At 45.2% G+C, this 24,244-nt stretch overlaps 1 protein-coding gene across 1 annotated transcript in view; it reads left to right on the top strand.

Annotated features, from left to right (window-relative positions):
* Positions 1 to 24,244, top strand: part of RBM39 (RNA binding motif protein 39) — a 1,247,463-nt gene that overhangs the window by 696,844 nt on the left and 526,375 nt on the right. The window contains exon 10 of the mRNA XM_044090163.1: positions 22,897 to 22,962. Coding sequence (XP_043946098.1) covers positions 22,897 to 22,962 — 66 coding nt within the window. The remainder of the gene's footprint in view (positions 1 to 22,896; positions 22,963 to 24,244) is intronic.

Here is a 24,244-nt window from a genome sequence, read left to right as displayed (position 1 = left end):
TGGCCACAATTACCAACAACTGCTGGGTCCTCAACATAGTGTCCCAGCGATGGAAGTTTTATTTCCACACACAACCCCAGAACGGTTCTCAAATCTTCCCCCCAAACCTGTGATCAGAGGCCAAAAAGCAAGTCCTTCCCCCCTCTCTATGAGGGCAGTAGAGTTTGTTTCTGCAGAACAGGTAGGCGAAGGTTTCTATTCCAGACTCTTCCTGGTACCCAGAAAAGGGGGCCCCTGGCACCCCATCCTCTATCTACTCATTCCTGCTAATACCAAAATTCTAAGTAATCACCCTGCAGTAGCTTCTGCCTATGCTGTCCAAGGATGCTTGGTTAGCCACCCTAGACCTAAGAGGCCTACCTACACATCCCAATCTGGGAATCTTGCAGGAAATATCTACGTTTCAGGTCAGGATCACTGCACTTTCAGTTCTCTGCGCTTCCCTTTGGCTTTATCCACTGCTCCCAGAGTTTTCACAAAATTCCTGGCTCCCGCCATTGCTTTTTGTAGACAAAGAAATATTCAAATTTACCCATACTTTAATGACTGCCTAATTCAGGGAGACAGGAAAAACTACTAAAGAACCTGATCTTTGTAAAGGACCTAGTGACCTCGCTAGGGTGTACTATCAACGAAAAGAAATCCAAACTAGTAACTACCCAAAAAATTATATTCCTGGGAGTAAGCCTGGACACAGCATCCCAGATGGCATTCCTTACATCAGAAAAGCAAACGTACCAGACAGCTTATTTCTCTCAACTAGCCACCAGACCCCAGTTATCTGCAAAGAAAATACTGCAAGCTGTGTGGTTATGGCTTCTTGTTTCTACTCATGCCATATGCCAGACTGCATATGAGGAAACTACAATGGTACCTAAAAAGCCTTTGGTGTGAACACTCCTAAGACTTGGAAACTCTTTTATATCAGTGATACCTTGTTTAAGGAAAGATTTTCTTTGGTGGGCAGCAGCATCCTACCACAACAAGGGACTACCCTTCTCACAACCCCATGCTGCCCAGACCCTTACCACGGATGCATCAGACCATGCCTGTGGTGCACACCTGTACAGCAGGTGTATTCAGGGCCAATGGAGCCCAAACCAAGTACATCTGCACATCAGCCAAAAAGAGATGTTAGCTGTTCAGCAAGCTCTGACAGCCTTCAGACCCGTACGCTGGCCGGGGCCTCTACTAATCAAAACAGACAACACCACTTTGATCTGGTATATCAACAAGAAGGGAGAGACTCGCTCATACCTTCTGTGCAAGCTCGCCATGACCCTTTAGCACACGGCCTCAGCCATGCAACTACACTTGTTAGCACAATTCCTGCTAGACTCTCTAAACTCTCTGGCAGACAACTTTAGCAGAAATCTTCTGGACCCACACGAGTGGCAGCTAGACCAAAGAACCTTCACCTTTGTAACCCAGAAGTGGGTCACCCTGATGGTCTAACTCTGCTTCCCACTCCAACCACCAGCTCAGCAAATTCTGCACCGGGTAACCTCACACCCATTCCCAGAAAGTGGATGCTCTGTCCTTCAAGTGGGTCAACATCTTGGTCTCTGCATTCCCTCCTGTACCGCTCATTACAAGATTACTGCTCAAAATAAGGGAGGAAAAACCCAGGACAGCCCTGATTGCCCCAGACTGGCCATGCCAGCACTGGTACCCGTGCGCAGCTTGTAACCACTGCCACCATGGCATCTCCCTCAGATCCCAACACTCCTGACCCAGAGGAATGGAGAATTCATGCATCCCCAATGGCAGACCCTCAGTCTGGCAGCCTGGCTTTATTCCCTGACCATTGCACAAGCTGCCAACTTAAGCAAACAAGTTATAGATGTATGCGAGACCAGATGCCCTAGTACTAGAAAGTCTTAAGCTGACAAGTGGAAAAGGTTTTGCACCTGGTCCAGGCTAAGGGAGCCAGAACTGCCCAACCCTCCCTATCTCTCATCCTGGATTACCTTGCTGACCTACTACACAGGGGTCTGTCCTTCTTTTCCATTAAAATTCATGCCTTGGCCATCTCTGCTCATTTCAGAACAGAGCCACCTCTTTTCTCCAACCGTCTCATCAAACAATTCCTAAGAGGGGCTAACAAATGTAGGCCACCCAGAAGAGCACCTTACCCCCAGCTTGGGACTTTGACTTTGTTTTGGAAAAGCTCACTCTGCCCCCCCTTGAAGCAGCAGTGTGAGCAGAGTTAAAGTTCCTCTCTTGTAAGACAGCCTTGCTTTTGGCCATCACGTCAGCTAGAAGAATATCTGACCTAAAAGCACTAATGGCTGTAGAGCCCTTCATCATTTTTCAGGCTGACAAGGGACGCCCTTACGACTAACCCATCCTTCATGCCAATAGTGGTGTCCAGTGTGGCTTTCAATCAATCTATTTTCTTGCCCACCTTATTCCCTAATCCACAAAACAAGGGGAAAAGGATTCTGCCCTCTCTAGATGTGCACAGACAGCTCAGATTCTTCCTAGACCGGACTAAATCATTTAGAAGGACTGATGAATTGTTAGTCAGCTTTGCTGCAGGAGCAGAGAGCAAGGCCATATCTAAACAAATCATTTCCAAATGGATAGCACACAGCATCCATTTCTGCTACAAGCAGCATGGGAAACCTGCCCCCAAGGGGGTTAGGACACATTCCACCAGAGCAACCTACAGCTTTCCTCAGAGGGGTCCACACCAGGGACATCTGTTCATACCTTCACCAAGCATTACCACCTGCCTATCTTCTCCAAATCCAGGGCAGGCTTTGCCACAGCAGTCTTGCAGGGCATCCTAGCCAGCCCCCAGTCTTCTTGGCTGCCTCCACCCTTTTCTTCAGCTTTGGGAATCGACCTAAATGTGATTACTGTAACAGTAATACATGAAGAACATGTTAAAGGTGTGTACATGTACCATAAATGTAGATGTCAGAGTGTATTCTCTGTTGCAGGCTTGCTTTCCCTCCCTCCATCCCAATGTTCATCGTGCATACAGCTGCAGTCATAACACATGGGTTCTCCTGCCCGTCAGGCAGGTCCTCGGTCGGCCGAATTCCAAAGTCTAGGTCCGGCGTCGGTTGTCGTCGCTTCTTCCCTGACGTCAGTGCGACGGGTATAAAGGAACCGGCCAACGCCATTTTCTTCGGTCTTTCTTGCCGCGCGGTACACGAAGCAGAAGCAGTTTGCAAGTGCCGGTCGGCCAGCTCCTGAAATTACGAAAATTTTGAAACTGAAGTCTTCTTGAAAGCTAAGTACCCGTTAGAAACTTTTCTTGCCTCAGACCGATGTCAGACAAAGTTAATAATTGTATTTCATGTGGGAAGCAAATACTGCATAAGGATTTCCATTCTCTCTGTATACCTTGTTTAGGCCCAGACCACGACTTACCGGTCTGTCGTTTTTGTGCTACATTCAACAAACGCACCATTAAGCTTCGGGCGGAGTTCGCCCAGCATTATTTTGGAAAAACATTTAACTATATTATGTCGTCAGATACTCCGACTCCACTTTTGTCTAAAAAACGCAAAGATAAGGACCGACACACGAGGTCCGCGGCCTCTACCAACACCACGCCAAAGCAGACTACACATGGTCCAGTTCTCAGCGAGGCGCCTCCGCAGCCCCTGACTACCGACGACACTTCATTGGCGGTGTCTCCTGTGCCCGAGGTCGCAGGCTCCTCGTAAGAGACAAGCTACTCAGGGCCCATCTCCAGGCCCCATGCCTAAAAAAAAATGCTTAAAATGGCTGAGGATTTAATTACTCTTATCAGGGGTTCTCATCCCCCACCGGACAAAAGGCCCAGAGTGGAGGAAGAATCCCCCTCCTCTGATCAGGGCTCCATTATTTCAGAGCACTCTGATGATCAGGAACATTCTTACTCCCCTTTTGAAGACTCTGATGCGGAGGAGTCCATTCCTTCTGTATCCCCCCCAGAGGATTACTCATTTGGGGAAACTTTGCATACCTTAAGGGAACACTTCCACTGGTAAGGCCAAGATTATTCAGATTCCAAGAAATAGCTTAGGGAATATCTCTTACTACCTCAGCACAGGCCTCTGGCTATACCTCCTGTCTTGGACATCCTAGATGATGTTTACTCGGAGGCCTGCCTTAACCCGGACTCTCTGCCTCCAGCCCCAGTTAAGCCTGACAAGGTACTACAGGGTTCCTGACTCACACCAATTTCTATACAAAAGCCATGCTGCTGACCCAGAAACCATCTCACAGGGCCCCAAGGGAATTAATGCCTCCACTGCTAAAAATCCATTACCTTCCGAGAGAGATTCCAGATCCTTAGAAAGGTGGGGAAAAAAGGTATATACCTCTGCTACCTTAACCTTGAGGGCCTTAAACTGTCAGTTCCATATGCTAAAATACCAACAGTTTTTGTTATCACAATTGAAAAGTAAAATGTCACAATCTGAACAACCAGACTTGAAGGAGTTGCAGGATTTGATGCATAGTGCAGAACAAGTGGATAAGCATACCTTACAATGTGGTTTTGATGCTCTAGAGGCCTCATGTAGAGCTGCTGTTACAGGATCAGTCATACGTAGACATGCCTGGCTCAAGGAACAAACCTTGCCTGATCATGTCAAAGCTAAATTACTAGATGCCCCTCTTCAAAAGGATGTATTATTTGGTGCTAATGCTGAGGAGGTATTAAGGAAAATGGAGGAAAAGGCTAAATCAATGCAAACTGTGAAAGATTTTCTACAGGTACAACCCCCACGTTTCAGTAGAAATTGGCCTTCCAAAAATTGGTCCTTTCCAGCCACGGACAGACTCCAAAGAGGCAGATACAGGCGCCCGAGGGGCAGAGGACAAATCCCAAGGATCGTTTAGAGGCAGACAATGGCAAGCTCCTACACAGAGGTGGTGAGGATAATTCGCAATCATTCAGAAAGCAAGCCCAATGACTTTCCCCTTTGCATGCCAAACAAGACTCAAATGGCAGCCCCCTTAGAAGGAAAGCTGGCATTATTTTTAAGAAATTGGCATATTGTCACAAAAGACAAATGGATCCTGGACATCATAAACAGAGGCTACAGATTCCATTTTCTCACCCTTCCAAAAATGAGAGGCATGCCAAACCTGCCACACAATCAAAGGGCAGAGGCACAAAGGCAAATTACAGATCTCATAGACATGAAAGCTATTCAAGAGGTACCTACGCACGAACAAAGTCAAGGTTTTTATTCCAGGCTTTTCCTGGAACCAAGGAAGGGAAAAGATTGGAGACCTATTTTGGACCTATCCATCCTAAATGCATTTCTACTCGTACCAAAATTCAAGATGCTCACTCTACAGCAACTTCTTCCCATGCTGGGCAAGGAGTCTTGGCTGGTAACATTGGACCTCAAGGAGGCATACCTGCATGTCCCAATCAGACAAAATTGCAGAATATACCTCAGATTTCTTGCAGGTTCAACCCATTATCAAATCTCTGCATTGCCCTTTGGCTTTTCTACTGCGCCCAGAGTATTCACGAAATGCCTGGCATCAGTAATTGCCTACTGCAGACTTCAAGGGATACAAATATACCCCTATTTGGACGACTGCCTGATCCAAGCGGACAGCAAGCACATTCTTCTGAAACATCTGGCTTATGTAATAATGTTGTTGAACTCTCTGGGATACACAGTCAAAAAGAAATCAAGGCTAATACCCTCTCGGAAGATAATTTTCCTGGGTGCCAACTTAGACACAAACACCCAGATGGCCTACCTCACGCCAGAGAAGCTGGGGCAACTAACTCAATACTTCAGAGCACTAGCAAATTGCACCAGGCTGACTGCAAGGAAAGGCCTGCAGGCTCTGGCATTCATGGCATCTTGCATCTTACTAATCCCATGTGCAAAGCTGCATATGAGGAAACTTCAATGGTACCTGAAAAACATATGGTCTCAACACAGCCACAGTTTGGAAACAATAATACCACTAATTCCATGTCTACAAAAGGAATTTCTGTGTTGGGCTCAAGCATGCCAAACAAACACAGGTCTTCCATTCAGCAAGCCTCAAGCAAATCAAGTCATCACAACAGACGCCTCGGACGACGCATGGGGGGTGCACATGACAGATTGGTGCATTCAGGGCAAATGGTCCCAAAAAGAAAAGCAACTTCACATCAATCAAAAGGAAATGCTAGCAGTAATAAATGCTATTATAACTTTCAAGGACCTTCTGCAACCAGGTCAACTATTGATAAGAACGGACAACACCACAGTTATGTGGTACATAAACAGGGAGGAACACATTCATACCCCCTATGCAGACTGGCCATGTCACTTTGGAACATGGCCATGGACTAAATCGAACTACAAGCACAGTACTTGCCAGGCAAGGAAAACACGCTGGCAGACAGCCTAAGCAGAAATATGACAGATCCACACGAATGGAAGTTACATCCAAAAGTTTTTACAGAAATAATCCAAGCATGGGGAAGGCCAGACATAGATCTCTTTGCCTCCCACAAAAATCACCAATTGACAAAATTCTGCTCAAGGATTTTCCATCCAAAGGCCTGGAGAGTGGACGCTCTCTCTTTCAGTTGGACATCAATGACAGTTTATGCCTTCCCACCTCTTCCTCTGCTGCCCAAAGTTCTATTGAAAACCAGAGCAGACAGACCAAAGATGATTCTCATTGCTCCGGACTGGCCAAGACAACACTGGTACCCACTCCTGAGGAGCCTGACTCATTCCCCACCATGGACCCTGCCTCTAATGCCTCTTCTTCTGACTCAGCACAGCTTCAAAACTCTTCACAGCCAGCTAAAAACACTCAATCTAGCCGCATGGAAGATTCCTTAGCATCACAACAGACCCTACTCTCCAAGGAGGTGCAGGATGTCATTTTGGAGGCCCGAAGGCCGTCAACTAGAAAAGCTTACTCCGCAAAATGGAGACGGTTTTGTGTCTGGAATGAGAAAAAGGGCCAGGATCCTGGAAAACTGAATTTACCTCAAATACTACAGTATCTAGCTGAGCTGCTAAGCAGTGGACTTTCATTCTCCTCCATCAAAATCCATGCCTCCGCCATTTCTGCAGAATACAACACTGATCCACCCTTATTCTCTCACCCTCTCTTAAGACAGTTCCTCAGAGGGGCTAAGAATCTAAGACCCCCAAGGAAACAACCAATACCTGCTTGGGATCTCAATTTCATTCTGGAAAAACTGACCCTGCCTCCCTTTGAGCCAGCTGCCTCATCAGATTTGCAATATTTGTCCTGGAAAACAGCTTTCCTTCTAGCTATTACCTCAGCTCGTAGAGTTTCAGAACTACAAGCTCTCATGGCTGTGCAGCCTTTTATCATCTTCCATCAGGACAGAGTTTCCTTACGAACCAATCCGTCCTTTATGCCTAAAGTGGTATCCAGGGTAGCTTTGAATCAGGCCATACACTTACCTAGCTTTTATCCTAATCCTCAAAACAAAGGGGAGAGATTACTACATTCCTTGGACATCCACAGACAACTCCGTTATCTGGACAGAACAAAGCCTTTCAGAAAATCAGAGCAGCTCTTTGTGTCCTATGCTGTAGGAGCTCAAGGAAAGCCAATTTCCAAACAGACAATCTCAAAATGGATAGCCCACTGCATACGCTTTTGCTATTCTTTTCATGGCAAAACTGTAACTACAGGCATCAGATCTCACTCCACAAGGGCCACAGCTACCTCTGCAGCTTTCCTCAGAGGAGTTCCTACCAAAGATATATTGGAAGCAGCCACTTGGAGTTCTGTGCATACCTTCTCCAAGCACTACCACCTACCATTATACTCCAAAACTAGAGCAGGCTTTGCCACTGCAGTCTTGCAGGGCATCCTGGCTCCTCCTAGTTCCACCTAGTGCCTACCACCCCTTACTTAGCTTTGGGATTCTACCCATCTGTTATGACTGCAGCTGTATGCACGATGAACATAGTACAGTTTTGTACCTACCATAAATGTAGATGTTCGAGTGCTAATACAGCTGCCGTCCAGGTTTCCCTCCCTCCTTCCCCTCTTGGGACAGGCCTATAGGCTAACACATCCTCATACAACCTGATTGGGGTATTCATTTATGGTGTATTTGCTTGCAACTACTGTATTTTGATTATATTGCACTGCTTTATTACACAAATTTATGTATTGCCTTCCTTCTGGGGGCACCTGACATCTGGGGCAAGAAAAACTGAAGAAAATGGCGTCGGCTGGTTCCTTTATACCCCTGTTGCACTGCCGTCAGGGAAGAAGGGACGACAACCGACGCCAGACCTAGACTTTGGAATTCGGCTGACCGAAGACCCGCCTGACGGCAGGAGAACCCATCTGTTATGACTGCAGCTGTATTAGCACTCGAACATCTACATTTATGGTAGGTAAAAAACTGTACTTTCTCTTTCTACTACCTTTCTTCCTTATTGTTCTTTCCTTCCAAGGGACATATTGGTATTTATTATCCACTGGTGGAGTTCTTCCTCCAGAGCCTGGCCTCCTACTTGGGGACTCTTGACAAGTTAGGGCAAGAAAATTGATGTAATGGGATTGGCTGCCTTACTTTATACTACTGATGGCGTGACGTTGGTTCTCAAGCGATAGCAACCGACGCAGAAGTACTAAGTCTGGTATTCGGGCCGGCCGATGGCTACCGTGGCAGGGATAACCGAAATGTTGATGACTGCAACAGTGAATACACTCTAACATCAACATTTATGGGAGGTGTACACAACAGTACTTTCTCTGTTCATTCCTCCTCCTCCCTTTCTTCTCCTGTTTGCTTCCTTTTGGCTGTGGTGTGTTTCTTGCTGCCTTCTTGGATTGAATATTGGAGATTTTTGGAAGTCCTGCTTGTCCTTGTTTTTGGTTCTTGGCTTTTTCAATTCCAAAGAGATCAGACTGCATTTGTTCAGCCCCTCAAAATCAGCAGCATTTGACTAAATGGATATCAGTTGATGTCATGGTGGTTGTAGCAGCCACCAAAAAGGATCTTGCTTATGAAAGTCCTACTATCCATCCTCCTAATAGTGTGTCTAGGACGATAGATTCAGGAAGTGCGCGTGCGCATCATTAATCTTTGTGCTCAGGTCCTTGAACTTCATCGCACATTTCACGAGATTTCGAGATCTGATAAAGGAGCTTTCCGATACTCTGACAGCAGTAGCTGAGGGGGTTCAGGACAAAGTATCCTCCCAGCTAGCAACCCTTGATTCGATAAGTAATTCATCCATGAGGCTCACTGCGCGCACAGCCGAAGGTGCGACTAGAGCAGTGTGTTCTGACATAGCCATGAGGTTAGACACCTGGATGCGCTGATGTGAATTTGCAGAGCCATTCTAGTCTGTTTATTTTTTTTTTTTTTTTTTTTTGTCAATGCTCCTTTTGACAGAACATCCCATGTTATGTTGTCCCCATTTCGCCTTCATTCTTGCTGGTTGGGTTCGGAGACAATCCTTTGCTTCCACTCTGCCATTTACTATAGCTCGAGAGGTTATACTGGATTGAGGCTAATCCCTATCCCAACATGTCCAGCGGTACCTACCCAGACCTCGTTTGCCACTTGCAGCGTTGAGATTGTGACTACTGGCTCAGGCTAAGTATTTAGAGTTTTTTGTATTTTGCTGTCGTCATTACCAGGATTTTACTAGTTTAATTAAACTTGTTGGTGTTTAGCTTAGTCCTCTTTTAGACTAACTTCTCACCTTCCTCTGCTGTTGTTTTTTGGGTGGTTCTTGGCCGTCATTTTCTTAGGCCTTACTTTCACCTTGAGCCTGTTTAACTTAGATGGTTTGTTTCTTCTTTCCCCACTCTCTGTTGCAGTGGCCATTTAAGTTAGAGGCTCTCCTGTTGGGGGAGTCGCAGATGTTCTTCGTGTTTCACTGTTTCAGTTGTCACACTTGCATTGTCTGCCTGCAGGTAGCCCTCAGTCGGCCCGAGTACCAGAGACTTCATATTTCTGCATCAGTTGCTGTCACTCCAGGACTAACGTCAGGTAGTCATGGGTATAAAAACGGGCAGCAGACACTATTGCATCAGTCTTGCTTGCCGAGGAGCCCGAAGCAGTTCGCAAGTGCCAGTCGGCCGCTTCCTGAATTTCATTTATTAATTGAATAATCCTTAAGTCTTCTAAAGCTATGTACCCCGTTGGAGATACTTTTTTCTTGCTCTAACCGATGTCAGAAAAAGAGTTAACAATTGTCTTTCATGTGGAAAGCAAATACCTCATGAGAGATTTTCATTCTTACTGCGTCACCTGTTTAGGCCCAGACCATGATGTACCTTGCTGTTGGTTTTATGCCTTGTTCAACACCCGAACCATTTGCCGTCGGGCTCTCACTGTCACTAAATTCTTTCTCTCTTGATCTCTGTATTCTGAAATGGCTTCAGTAAGCCATCTGACTATCGATATTCCGTAAAAACAAAAGGGTAGAAGACCGCTTATGTCCAAAGCTGCCGACAATGCTTCCGTTAAGCTAGTTGCCAGTTTTCCGGTACTCAGGAGTTTTCACAGCCCCTGATGCCCGCTTCTATGGATTCGCAGGCCTCTACAGAGACCCATTCGTAGTCTGGTGTGCCGCGAGACTCTTCGACTTTGGAACCTGCAGATGTGTCTACCTTGGATGGGTCTGGAGCTGCTGTGCAGGTACGACTTTTTTTTTTTTTTTTATCTAAAACTACCGAGTTTCTTAGGTCAAGAGTAAGCGCTATGCCTAGAAAACAGACTACCAAACTGCATGCACCTGCTCCCGAGACATGATTAGAATGGCAGAAGACCTTATGCTGATTAGGGGAAGTCGGCCATGCTAAGAGGAAAAGAGACCAGTCCCCTGCAGCTTCTACAGACCAGGAGTCCAATCAGTCTGAGGTTTCTGATTATGAAGACATGCCCTTATCTGCTTATAAGATTCAGATGCAGAAGGAATCCATTCCCTCTGCCTCCCCTCCAGAGGATTTTTCTTTTCGTGAAACCTTGCATACTTGGAGAGCATTTCCATTGGGAATGCCAAGACTATCCTCAGCCCAAAAAGAGACTCAGAGAATTCCTAGATTTTCTACAGCACAGGCCCTTCGCAATACCCCCTGTCCTGGATGATGATGCTTTTATGGAATCCAGTCTTACTCATGATACTTTACCTCCTGCCCCTGGGAAACCAGACAGGTACTACAGAGTACATGACGCAAATTTCTTTTCAAGAGTCCTACTGCTGACCCAGAGATCATTTCCCAGTGGCCTAAAGGTATCAAGGCAACTACAGCCAAGAATCCCACCCTTTCAGACAGGGATTCCAGAGCTTTGGAGAGATGGGGTAAGAAGGTATATACCTCTGCAATTCTTGCTTATTAGGGCATTGAATTGTGAGTTTCACATGCTGAAATACCAGCAACATATAATGGAACTTATTAAACAAAATGTGTCAACCTTTACAGACTGTGCAGAAAATAAAGAATTGCAGGAGCTTATGCACTCCGCAAGCCAAGTCAGCAAGCATACTTTGCAGTGTGGCTTAACTCCCTAGAAGCATCTTGCTGGGCAGCAGTCACTGGCTCTGTACTGAGAAGACCTGTTTGGCTCAAGGAGCAGACCTTGCCAGACCATGTCAAATCCAAGTTTAGACACTCCTTTGAACAAGGACAATTTGTTTGGCACCAGAGCAGAAGAGGTTCTTAAAAAGATGGAAGAAAAAGCTAAGTCTATGCAGACTGGTAAAGAATTCTTGCAAGTGCAACCCCTAGATTCAGTAGGCATTGCCCTTCCAAACACTGGTCCTTTCCATCCCCCTCCAGGCTTTTTCAAACCAGGCCCAGAGGAAACAGACCACCTAGACTACAGTCTCAGGGTATGTAGAGATCTAAGCAATGGTGTGCCCCCACTCCTAAAACAGGGAGTGGTAAGCCGCCACCTTACTGAAAAAACTCACAATGACTTCTTTACTCCACTCCCCAGCCCTGCCCAATTGCTTGTGCCCCTAGGAGAAAAACCTGCCTTTCGAGCAAAACACTGGATGTCCATCACACAGGACTGATGGGTCCTCAATATTGTACCCCAGGGGTACAAATTTTACTTCCACTCACTGCCATCCCCAAGAGGGTTCCCAGACTTATCTCCAAGCCAGTGGGTAGAGGGTCAAAGCCAAGTTCTTTCCCTGCTCAATATCAGAGCTATTCAGCTGGTTCCAGTAGAACAGATAGGTTAAGGATTCTACTCAAGATTCTTCCTGGTACCCGGAAAAGAGGGCTCTTGGCTCCCAGTCGTGGATCTTTCCATTCTCAACACCTTCCTGGTGGTACCAAAATTCAAATTGCTTACCCTGCAACAGCTTCTACCTGTGCTAGCCATGGATGCCTGATTAGTAACCCTAGACTTAAAAGAAGCCTATCTGCACATTCCCATAAGGGAGTCATGCAGGAAGTATCTACATTTCAGGGCAGGATCTATGCATTATCAAATGTTCTTCGTGTTTCACTGTTGCAGTCGTTGCATTTGGTAATCTGCTGGCAGGTTGCCCTCAGTCGGCCTGATTAACAAAGTCTTGGGTCCTGCGTCTGTTGCTCTCCCTTCTTCCATGACATCAGGTCGTCAGGAGTATAAAACATGCAGCTGACACCATTACATCAGTCTTTCTTGCCGTGCGGTGCCCGAAGCAGAAGCAGTTCGCAAGTGCCAGTCGGCTGACTCCAGAAATTTTTGTTTTTGAGTTTCAGAACTGAAGTCTTCTACTAAAAGCTAAGTACCCGTTGGGGAAACTTTTTTCTTGCTCCTAACGATGTCAGTAAAAGTTAATAATTGTATTACTTGTGGGAAGCAAATACCTCATAAGGATTTTCATTTGTACTTTTTTCCTTGCCTAGGCCCTGACCACAAAGTGCCTTGCTGTTGGTTTTGTGCTAAATTTAATCAATGCACTATTAAACGGTGTATTTTGCCTCTAAATATTTTGGCTCAAGAAATGTCGTCTGTTAGCAATCCATCTACCAGAATACCTAAAAAAACGCAAAGAAAAAGATAGAGACAGACCGTTGAGGTCCAAAACCGGTGACTAAGCTTTTCCTAAGCCAGTCGCCAGTTCGCCGGTACTCAGTGAGGCGCTTTCGCAGCCCCTGATACCCGCTACTTTTGATTCACAGGCCTCTACTGAGACCCATTCGGAGTCCGGTATGTCTCTAGATACTTTGAACCCGCGGATGTCTCTACCTTAGATGGGTCCGGAGCCGCTGAGCAGGCACCGGCTTCTGAGGGTGTTTTCCTGCTGCAGACCCAGAGACCATTTCACAGGGAACCAAAGGCATTAAGGCTACTACTGCCAAAAAACATACCCCCTCTGATAGAGATTCCAGGGCCCTGGACAAATGGGGTAAGAAGATATACACTTCTGCTACTTTGGCCATTAGGGCCTTAAACTGCCAGTTTCATATGTATCAGCAGCATATTATTGGATTACTTAAACAGAAAATGGTGGTGATTGCTGACTGTGCAGAAAATAAACAATTACAGGATTTAATGCATTCTTTTGACAAAGTTGGTAAACATACTTTGCAATGTGGTTTTGACTCCTTGGAGACATCTTGCAGTGCTGCTATCAGCGATCTTTTCATAGAAGGTATGCTTGGCTTAAGGAGCAAACTTTGCCAGATCATGTTAAAGTTAAATCACTGGATGCTCCCTTAAACCAGGACCGCCTGTTTGGCAACAAAGCAGAAGTAGTACTTGAAAAGATGGAGGAAAAAGCTAAATCTAAGCAAACTATTAAAGATTTCCTGCAAGTACAGTCTCCCAGATTTAGTAGGCGTTGGCCTTCTAAGAATTGGTCCTTTCCTCTCTCTTCCAGGCCTCGTCAGTCCAAAAACCATAACCAGCAGGCCACCTAGGCTACAGTCTCAAGGTACTCACTGGCCTAAGCTGTGTGCGACTCCCACTTCCAAAGCTGGAAGTAGTAAGACACCCCCCATGGTAAACTATCGCAATGACTTAACATTAAACCTTTTAAGCTCTGCTCAACTGACTGCTCCTTTAGGGGGAAAGATCGCCCTGCATGCAAAAACTGGGAATTCATTACCCAAGACAAATGGGTTTTAAATATAGTTTCCCAAGGGTACATGTTCACTTCCACACCTTACCAACCCCAAACGGTTGGCCAGACCTGCCCCCAAATCAGTGGGCAAGAGGCTCAACAGCAGGTTCTCTCTCTTCTAAGTATCAGCGCTATTCAGCCTGTCCCAGCAGAAGAATGGGGACAATGTTTTTACTTCAGACTTTTCCTGGTACACAGAAAAGACAACTCCTGCCGTCCTATCCTGGACCTGTCTATCCTAAATACCTCTTTGGTAATCCCAAAATTCAAAATGCTAACTCTTCATCAGCTGCTTCCCATGCTAGGCAAAAATGCCTGGTTGGCAACATTGGACTTAAAGGAATCTTACCTGCACATCCCAATAAGGGAATCTTGCAGAAAATACCTACGCTTCAGAGCAGGCTACATGCATTATCAGTTCTCTGCACTGCCTTTTGGCTTATCTACTGCACCCAGGATATTCACAAAGTGCCTAGCTCCAGTCATTGCAATCTGTAGGCAAAGAAATATTCAAATATACCCATACCTGGATGATTGTCTAATTCAGGCAGAAAGCCAGGACACACTATTGAATCATCTGGCATATGTAAAGAAACTGCTAACCTCACTGGGGTACACTATAAATGAAAAGAAATCTCACCTAGTACCCTGCCAATGAATTTTATTTCTGGGAGCAAACTTGAACCCAACTTCCCAAATGGCCTACCTCACGCCAGAGAAACAAGTTTGACAGCCTACTTCACCTACTAATCACTAAGACCCAGATATGTGCAAGGAAAATACTGCAAGCCCTGGGGTTCATGGCCTCTTGCATCCCTTCTAATTCCATATGCAAGACTGCACATGAGGAAACTGCAATGGTATCTAAAATGCCTATGGTGTCAACGTTCTCAGGACCTGGAATCAATGATTCCCATCTTTCCTTGTATAAAGACAGAGTTCCTTTGGTGGCCAGAGGCCTGCTACCACAACAAGGGACTGCCATTCATACTCTCCCCTGCCGCCCAAACCTTAACAGACTCATCAGACTATGCATGGGGCCCTCATTTGTCAGGGCAGTGCATTCAGGGCGTCTGACAGCCTTCACGGACCACTTTCTTCCAGGACAATTATTGGTAAAGACAGACAACACCACTGTTATGTGGTATGTAAACAAGCAGGGGGACGGCGACCTAAGCAGAAATCTCATTGAACCACACGAGCGGAAATTGGAACCAAAAATATTCAACATTTTGAGAAACAAATGGGGGAGCCCAGAGATAGACCTGTTTGCCTCCCCTCAGAACTACTAATTGGACAAAATCTCCACAAGGACTCCCCACAGATAAGCTTGGAAAGTGGATGCCCTGTCCTTCACCTGGGAAAGCCTTTCAGTTTATGCCTTTCCCTTCTGCCTCTCCTCTCGAAAGTTCTACTAAATATCAAACAGGACAAACCAAGGACAATAGTCCTTGCACCAGATTGGCCACGCCAACACTGGTACCCACTCTTGTGCAGTATGTCACTGCTGGAACCATGGCACCTGCCTCGGACCCCTTCCCTGCTGTTACAGCAGGAGGGCAAGTTTCTGCACCCCCAGCTTCAAACCCTGAACCTGGCAGCCTGGCTAATTACCTGAGCGCTCTAATACCATCCCTCAGTAAGCAAGTGCTGGATGTCATTCTGGAGGCAAGGAGGCCTAGTACTAGAAAATCCTGTGCTGAAAAGTGGAAAAGATACCGTTACTGGAGCCAAACTCAAGGGATGGGCACAACAGTGCCCAGCTTACCGCATATTCTTGAGTACTTAACAGAGATGCTTCACAAGGGCCTTTCCTTCTATTAAAATTCAAGCCTCAGCCATTTCAGCACATTATAATACTGAGCCCACCCCTTTCTTTCACCCCCTGCTGAAGCAATTCCTCAGAGGGGCCAAAAATTTAAGACCACCCAGGAGAGCCCCTACCCCAGCCTGGGATCTTAACTTTGTATTGGAAAAGCTCACTCTCCCTCCTTTTGAGCCAGCTGCAACTGCAGAGTTGAAATTCCATTCTTGGAAAACAGCCTTCCTTCTAGCCATCACTTCAGCAAGAAGAGTGTCTGAATTAACCACTCCCATGGTAGTGGAGTCCATCTTCCATGCAGACAGGATGTCCCTCAGGACCAATCCTTCCTTTATGCCCAAGGTGGTATACAGTGTGGCCCTTAATCAGTCCATTCATTTGCCAACCTTCTTTTCTAATGGACAGAACAAAGGAGAAAGAATACTGCACTCTTTGGACGTGCGCAGACAACTTAGATTTTATTTGGACAGGACTAAGCCTCTCAGGAAAACTGAACAGCTGCTAGTTGCCTTTGCTGCAGGGACAGAGGGGGGAAGGCCATTTCTAAGCAAACCATATAAGTGGATAGGCCATTGCATTCATTTCTGCTATAAGCACCATGGAAAACCTACCCCACAGGGGATAAGATCACATTCCACTAGAGCGGCAGCTACTTCAACAGCCTTTCTCAGAGGTGTCTCTACCAGGGACATCCTAGATGCTGCTACCTGGAGTTCTGTTCATACTTTCACCAAGCATTACCACTTGCCTATTTTTTCTAAATCCAGAGCTGGTTTTGCCACTGCAGTCTTGCAGGGCCTAATAGCTGGTCCTAATGCTGCTCTTTAACTGCCTCCTCCCTTCCTTTGCTTTGGGAATCTATCCAAATGTAATGACTACAACAGTGAAACACAAACATAGTACAGTTGTGTATACTTACCATAAATGTAGATGTTAGTGTATTCACTGTTGCAGTCCTGAGTACCCTCCCTCCAGCCCCTGTTTTTCTCTGACTATACCTCTACTTTCTGTTACTATGCTTAAAAGCCTTTTTGGTGCATTTGCTTTTGGTTGGAGGTAGAGTTTTGTGTTTTAAATTTTATTTGCTCCCCATTCAGTGGGCACCTGACATCTGGAGCAAGAAAAGCTGAGGTAATGATGTCTGCTGCATGTTTTATACCCCTGATGACCTGATGTCATGGAAGAAGGGACAGCAACCAACGCAAGTCCCAAGACTTTGTGAATCAGGCCGATTGAGGGCAACCTGCCAGCAGATTACCCAAATGTAATGACTGCAACAGTGAATACACTGTAACATCTACATTTATGGCAAGTGTACACAACTGTGCTTTTCTACTCCAGACTCTTCCTGGTACCCAGGGAAGAGGACACCTGGAGCCCCATCCTCGATCTGTCCATTCTGAACACCTTACTGGTGATACCAAATTTCAAAATGCTCACCATCCAGCAAGTACTACCTATGCTTTCCCAAGGATTCTTGGTTATCCACCCTAGACCTAAAAGAGGCTTACCTACACATCTAATTCAGGCTGTCAGTCAGGAAAAGCTGCTGAAGCACCTGGTCTTTGTAAAGGACCTACTGACCTCCCTAGAGAATACTATCAATGAAAAAAATCCAAACTAGTACCCACCCAAGAAATTATATTCCTGGGAGCAAGCCTGGATACAGCAACCCAGATGGCATTCCTTACTGCAGAAAATCAAATGTACCTGACAGCTTATTTCTCTCTAGCCACCAGACCCCAGTTGTCCGCAAGGAAAATCCTGCAAGCTCTGGGGTTCATGGCTTCTTGCATTCTACTCCTTCCATATGCCATACTGCATATGAGGAAACTGCAATGGTATCTAAAAAGCTTTTGGTGTCAACACTGTCAAGCCCCGGAAAGTCTTATACCATTGATACCTTGTTTAAGGAAAGACTTTGAGGTGGACAGCAGCATGCTACCACAACAAGGGACTAACCTTTTCTCATCTCCACGCCGCCCAGACCCTCGCAACAGACAGACTATGCCTGGGGTGCGCAGCTGGACGGCAGGTGCATACAGGGCCAATGGAGCCCACAGCAAATACATCTGCACATCAACCAAAAAGAGATGTTAGCTGTCCAGCACGCACTGACAGCTTTCAGACTCTTCTCCCTGGGGGCTCTACTGATCAAAACAGACAACACCACTCTGATGTGGTATATTAACAAGCAGGGAAGGATTTGTACCCTCTGTGCAGGCTCGCCAAGACCCTTTGGCATACTGCCTCAGCCATGCAATTACACCTGTTAGCACAATTCCTGGCTCTCTCAACTCTTTGGCAGACCACGTAAGCAGAAATCTTCTGGACCCACATGAGTGGCAGCTAGACTAAAGAACCTCCTCTCCTTGTAACTCGGAAATGGGGCACCCCGAAGGTCGACCTCTTTGCTTCCCACTCCAGCTATCAGCTCAGCAAGATGTTCTTCGTGTTTCACTGTTGCGGTCATTACATTTGGATAATCTGCTGGCAGGTTGCCCTCAGTCAGCCTGAATAACAAAGTCTTGGGTCATGCGTCGGTTGCTGTCTCCTCTTCCATGGCATCAGGGGTATAAAACATGCAGCCGATGCCATTTTAATTTGTCTTTCTTGCCGCACCGTGCCCGAAGCAGCCGCAGTTCGCAAGTGCCGGTCGGCCAACTCCTGAAATTTTAGTTTCAGAACCCAAGTCTTCAAACTAAAGCTAAGTACCCCGTTGGGGAAACTTTTTCTTGCTTCTTACCGATGTCAGTAAAAGTTAATAATTGCATTACTTGTGGGATACCTCATAAGGATTTTCATTATCATTTACCTCTCTTCTCTAAATCCAGGGCAGGCTTTGCCACTGCAGTCCTGCAGGGCCTTATAGCTGCTCCTAATGCTGTTTAGTTCCTTCCTCCCATCCATAGCTTTGGGGTTCTACCCAGATGTAATCACTGCAACAGTGAAACATGAAGAACACAGTACAGTTGTGTACACTTACCATAAATGTAGATGTTCGAGTGTGTTCACTGTTGCACTCCAGGTTACCCACCTGCCATCCCCCATTCTATACTTTTTCTTTCTTTCACTACTCAAAAGCCTTTGTGGTGTATTTGCTTTTAGTTGAAGGCAAATTTTATGTTTCTAAAGTGCATTTATATATTTACAGTTTATATATATTTTTGCTCCCCATTTGAGGGGACCTTACATCTGGGGCAAGAAAAACTCTTTAAAATGGTGTCAGCTGCATGTTTTATACCCCTGACGACCTGATGCCATGGAAGAGACAGCAACCGACGCAGGTCCCATGACTTCGTTATTCAGGCCGACTGAGGGCAACCTGCCAGTAGATTACCCAAATGTAATGACTGCAACAGTGAATACACTCGGAACATCTACATTTATTGTAAGTGTACACAACTGTACTTTCTGTACCAGGGAACCTCACTGCAAAGCTTAGAAAGTGGGTGCTCTGTCCTTCCAGTGGGTCAGCCTCTCTGTCTATGTATTTTCCCCACTACCTCTCATTACATGGGTACTGCTCAAAATAAGGGCGGAAAAACCGAGGCAATCCTGATTGCCCCAGACTGGCCACGCCAGCACTGGTGTCCACTGCTGCGCAGCTTGTCACCTCTGCCACCATGGCATCTCCCTCAGATCCCAGCACTCCTGACCCAGAGGGAAGGAGAATTCATGCATCCCCAATTGCAGACCCTCAACCTGGCAGCCTGGCTTATTCCCTCACCACTGCACAAGCTGCCAATCCCAGCAAACAGGTTCTAGATATATGTGAGGCCAGACTCCCTAGCACTAGAACATCTTATGCTGACAGATGGAAATGGTTTTACATATGGATCCAGGCTAAGGGACCCGGAACGGCACAGCCTTCCCTACCTCTCATCCTGGATTACCTTGCTGACTTACTATACAGCAGTCTGTTCTTTTATTTATTAAAATTCATGCCTCTGCTATCTCTGGTCATTTTAGCACAGAGCCACTTCTTTTCCCCCACCCTGTCATCAAACAGTTCTTAAGAGGGGCTAACAACTTGTGGCCTCCCAGAATAGCACCTACCCCAGCTTGGGACCTTAACTTTGTGTTGGAAAAGCTCACCTTGCCCCCCTTTGAACCAGCTGCTTCACCAGAGTTAGTTTCTCTCATGGAAGACAGCCTTGCTTCTGGCCTTCACTTCAGCAAGAAGAGTATCCGAGCTACAACCACTAATGGTTGTAGAGCCCTTCATTTTCTATGCTGACAGGGTCTCCCTCAGGACTAACCCATCCTTCATGCCAAAAGTGGTGTCCAGTGTGGCTCTCTACCAATCCATTCATTTGCCCAACTTTTTCCCTAACCCACAGAACAAGGGGGAAAGGATACTGCACTTTCTAGATGTGCACAGCTCAGATTCCATCTAGACAGGACTAAATCATTTAGAAAGACTGATCAGTTAGTTAGCTTTGCTGCAGGAGTGGAGGGCAAATCCATATCCAAACCATTTCCAAATGGATAGCATACTGCATCCATTTCTGCTACAAGCAACATGGGAAACCTCCCCCTAAGGGAGTCATGACATATTCTACCAGAGCCACCTCCACCTCTGCAGCTTTCCTCCGGGGGGTCCCCACCAGTGTCATCTTAGAGGCTGCAACATGGACATCTGTTCATACCTTCAGTAAGCATTACCACCTGCATATCTTCTCCAAATCCATGGCAGGCTTTGCCACCGCAGTCTTGCAGGGCATCCTAGCCAGCCCCCAGTCATCTTGTCTGCCTCCACCCATTTCTTCAGCTTTGGGAATCCACCGAGACGTGATGACTGCAATAGTGAAACACGAAGAACATAGTACAGTTGTGTACACTTAACATAAATGTTGATATTAGAGTGTATTCACTGTTGCAGTCTTGGTTTACCTCCCTCCATCCCCTTTGTCTCTCTCTGCTTACAAGGATCTTTTGGTGTTTACTTTCTACTGGTGGTGATCTTCAACCATAACCTAGCTTCATCTTGGGGGCTCCAGACAGGGCAAGAAAAACTGATGTAATGGCGTCTGCTGCCTTACTTTATACTTCTGACGACCTGACATCAGTCCTGAAGCGACAGCAACCGACTCAGAAATACTAAGCCTCTGGTATTCGGGCCAACTGAGGGCTACCCTGGCAGGGTTAACACAAATGTGATGACTGCAACAGTGAATGGACTCTAACATCTACATTTATGTTAAGTGTACACAGCTGTACTTTCCATTGATTGCCATGATAACCTCGACCCATGTTTGACACTAGTTGATATGGTCTTGGAGTTTGTCTTTCTTCACTTTTCAAAGCAGGAGCATCCTCCTTGACTGAGTACAACTAGCTGCAGTTTCAAACTTTCATTATGGTCTAATTGATACAGCTCTCATGTCCCGCAAACTTAATAAAGCCTTTCTGAAAGGAACCTTCATGCTCATACCTCCATGCAAAGATCTTTGTGCACCTTACTACTTAAATCTGGTGCTACAGTCTGTAATTAATTCCCCATTTGAATCATCCGCAAATTGCAATTTGAAGTATTTATCCTGGAAAATCATATTTTTGATTGCTTTTACTTCTGCTAGTAGAATATCTGAGCTACAAGCCCCATCTTGCAGGTCTCCTTACATGACAGCGTGTCCTTATGATCAAATCCTTCCATTCTACCAAAAAGTGTCTGAGTAATATCTACCAGACTGTACAATTTTGCATATTTTTCTCCAAGTTTTCAAACAATATTGTCTGCAATTGCTAGATGTTCATAGGCAGTCACGTTTTTACCGCCACAGAACAAAAGAAATCAGAAAATCTCATCAGTTTGCTTCCTTCTCTTCTGCTACTCTGGGCAAACCAGTTTCTAAGGTTACTCTGGCTAAATGGATCTAGGACTGTATCACCTTCATTTATAACAAAAGTAAAGTGCAACTTCCAGGATCTGTAAAGGCATATTCAATGAGGGCAATAGCTGCTTCTGCAGTCTTTCATTCCAGAGCTTCTGCAGACAATATATGTGAATCTTCTAGTTGGGCACCCCCGCATACCTTTGTTGCTCATTACAAGCTGGATCTGGTTTCTAGAGGAACAAGCATCTTTTGGCTTGATGTTACTCAGAAATATACTTCCATGCTACCTCCCAGTAATTTGGTAGTTGAGGACTGCCCTGCAGTCGAGGATTAAGTGACGATTAACAACATCAGATAAAGAAGTTGTCTTATCATAAAATCCCATCTGTGTTGCCAGTCTTCACTTATCCTTGACATTCCCACCCTCCTTTCCTCTGCCTTTCTGGCTTCTTAGTGGAATGGATCTATCCCAATAGATCGGTCTTTTGTTATGGCTACAGATATGTTTCTTACCTGTTACTCTTGACTGTCACTTTCTTTCGCAAACTCGATCTGAAGTAATAGAGGAGCATTATTATTATAGGTAAGGATGAGCTCGAGAATTTTTGAGAGGCACAAGCTGGAATAACGTTCTAGTCGGTCAAGATACGGAACTGAACCCACAGTCGAAGGATAAGCGAAGGTCGACGACACAGCTGGAATGTTATGGTAAGACTTACCTCTTTTTTATTTGTGCTGTCCACACTTTCTTTTCTGGAAAAAAAAGCTCAAGTTGTTCTCAGCATATAGGGAAGTCCACCCTCACGCAGAGGGGTGCCCAGAGCTGCTAAACTCTGGCCACGTCATCTGATATTTGCCTGGAACTAATTCACAAGAATTGCAAGTTGTACTGCAACTATGATTATATGAGCATCTGTTGTTACAGGGAGTAAACTCACAGTAGTGCCTTCTCTGTTTCCATCTTTGAGGCATTCTTGATAAATTTTACGGGGTTGAAAAGTTGTGTCTGAATGCTGCACTGAAAGGTGCATGCTGCAGGATTTAATCACTTTCGTCAAACACTGTCAGTAGTTGTGGAAGGTGGTTATTTCTGTATTGAAAGTTTCATTCTTTGTGAAGATTCTTTGTAGTTGTGTTTGCTGCTTGATATTTGTAATGGTAAACCATGTTTTGTGTTTTGAAGATTGAAAGCATTCAGCTTATGATGGATAGTGAAACTGGACGTTCTAAAGGATATGGATTCATTACAGTAAGTTTTATTTTTAAAGCTTTATCCTTGGTGTTAATGTGCAGCAAAAGTTATATAATGTTCTGTCACTTTGAGAACATGCGTAGGACACTGCTCAGCATTCATAAGTCAGAATGTACTCACCATCTTAAATTCCTGCGGACAAGCTACCAGAGTAGCACTTGTCATTTTTATTCAGAAATCTTTTTTTTCCCCCCGATGCATTTGAATTTTTTTTATTAGTTTGTTGTCCTATATGATCATTCATTGTGTTATTTTTCTTTAGTTTTCTCATTCATACAGAAATGTCCGTTTGTGCTCCAGAACTGTTTATATATGGTGTTAAATCTTTAAAAAAATTATCTGCTTTTAAGAGCACTATGTGTTCATGGTGTTTTAAGGTTATTGTAATTTTCTCTAGCCTTTTGTCCGTCACTAGATAGCTAACTTAGGGATCCCATTTTTGGCACAGGTAAGAGGCGCTCCTTACCGTTAGATAAATTCAAAATTACTGAAGCCGGACCCATGTAAAAATGTTAAAGGACAGGGATGTCTAACCAGAACAAAACTGCCATGTCTGAGAAGTATAATTTAACAGTTAACAGAATATTACATAGGTGTGTGTATATGATTAGAGTACTAGGTAATCTTTAGTTTCTTGTTAATGAAAACATGCCTCCCTATATGACCAAGAAAGTTGTAGTCAAGTATGTACGGTATTAGATCTGAACGTAATGCATGTATGAATGCTATTGTTAGTATTTAAAATTTTCTTGGTATGCTTTAAGCATTCCTGCAACTTTTTTTTCAGCTGCATCTGCCACTTCGAGTTAAGTTGAGGCTGCTAATAAACTTGCAGTAACTGTGGCTGTTTAACGTAGCATAATTATGTATTAAACAATTTCTGAACTTGTGAAAGCAAACTAGCATAAGTGAAAATCCTAGCATTTATGCTAGTATAGTTTCCTAGCCCTACTGGGTTGGGGATGTTTTCATGGAAGACCCTAGATGGTATTAAGACTGGAGATATTTAGCCAGGATAATGAGGAAATTTTCCTCTGAAGTGTGTCATGGTCTTCAACACCCACCATGGCTTCCACAAAGTATAAGGCAGATGGGACCTCCAGTTAACATCTTACCTGAAAGATGGTCTCTTGTGATTGGAGCAGTCCTATTAAGTGGTACTGTATTGTCATTGGAACACATGTCCAGGTATCTGTTCTGGTGACAGAACCAGTGTCTCTCTCTTTCCCTTCAAACTTCTGGCCAGCATTCTTTATTTTAATGTACTGGTTTGTGAGTG

The sequence above is a fragment of the Protopterus annectens genome, chromosome 12.part0, assembly GCF_019279795.1.
Source record: "Protopterus annectens isolate FY-2018-M chromosome 12.part0, PAN1.0, whole genome shotgun sequence".
Classification (NCBI taxonomy): domain Eukaryota; kingdom Metazoa; phylum Chordata; order Ceratodontiformes; family Protopteridae; genus Protopterus; species Protopterus annectens.
Note: the sequence above shows the minus strand (reverse complement) of the source record. Positions and strands in the feature narration are given on the sequence as shown.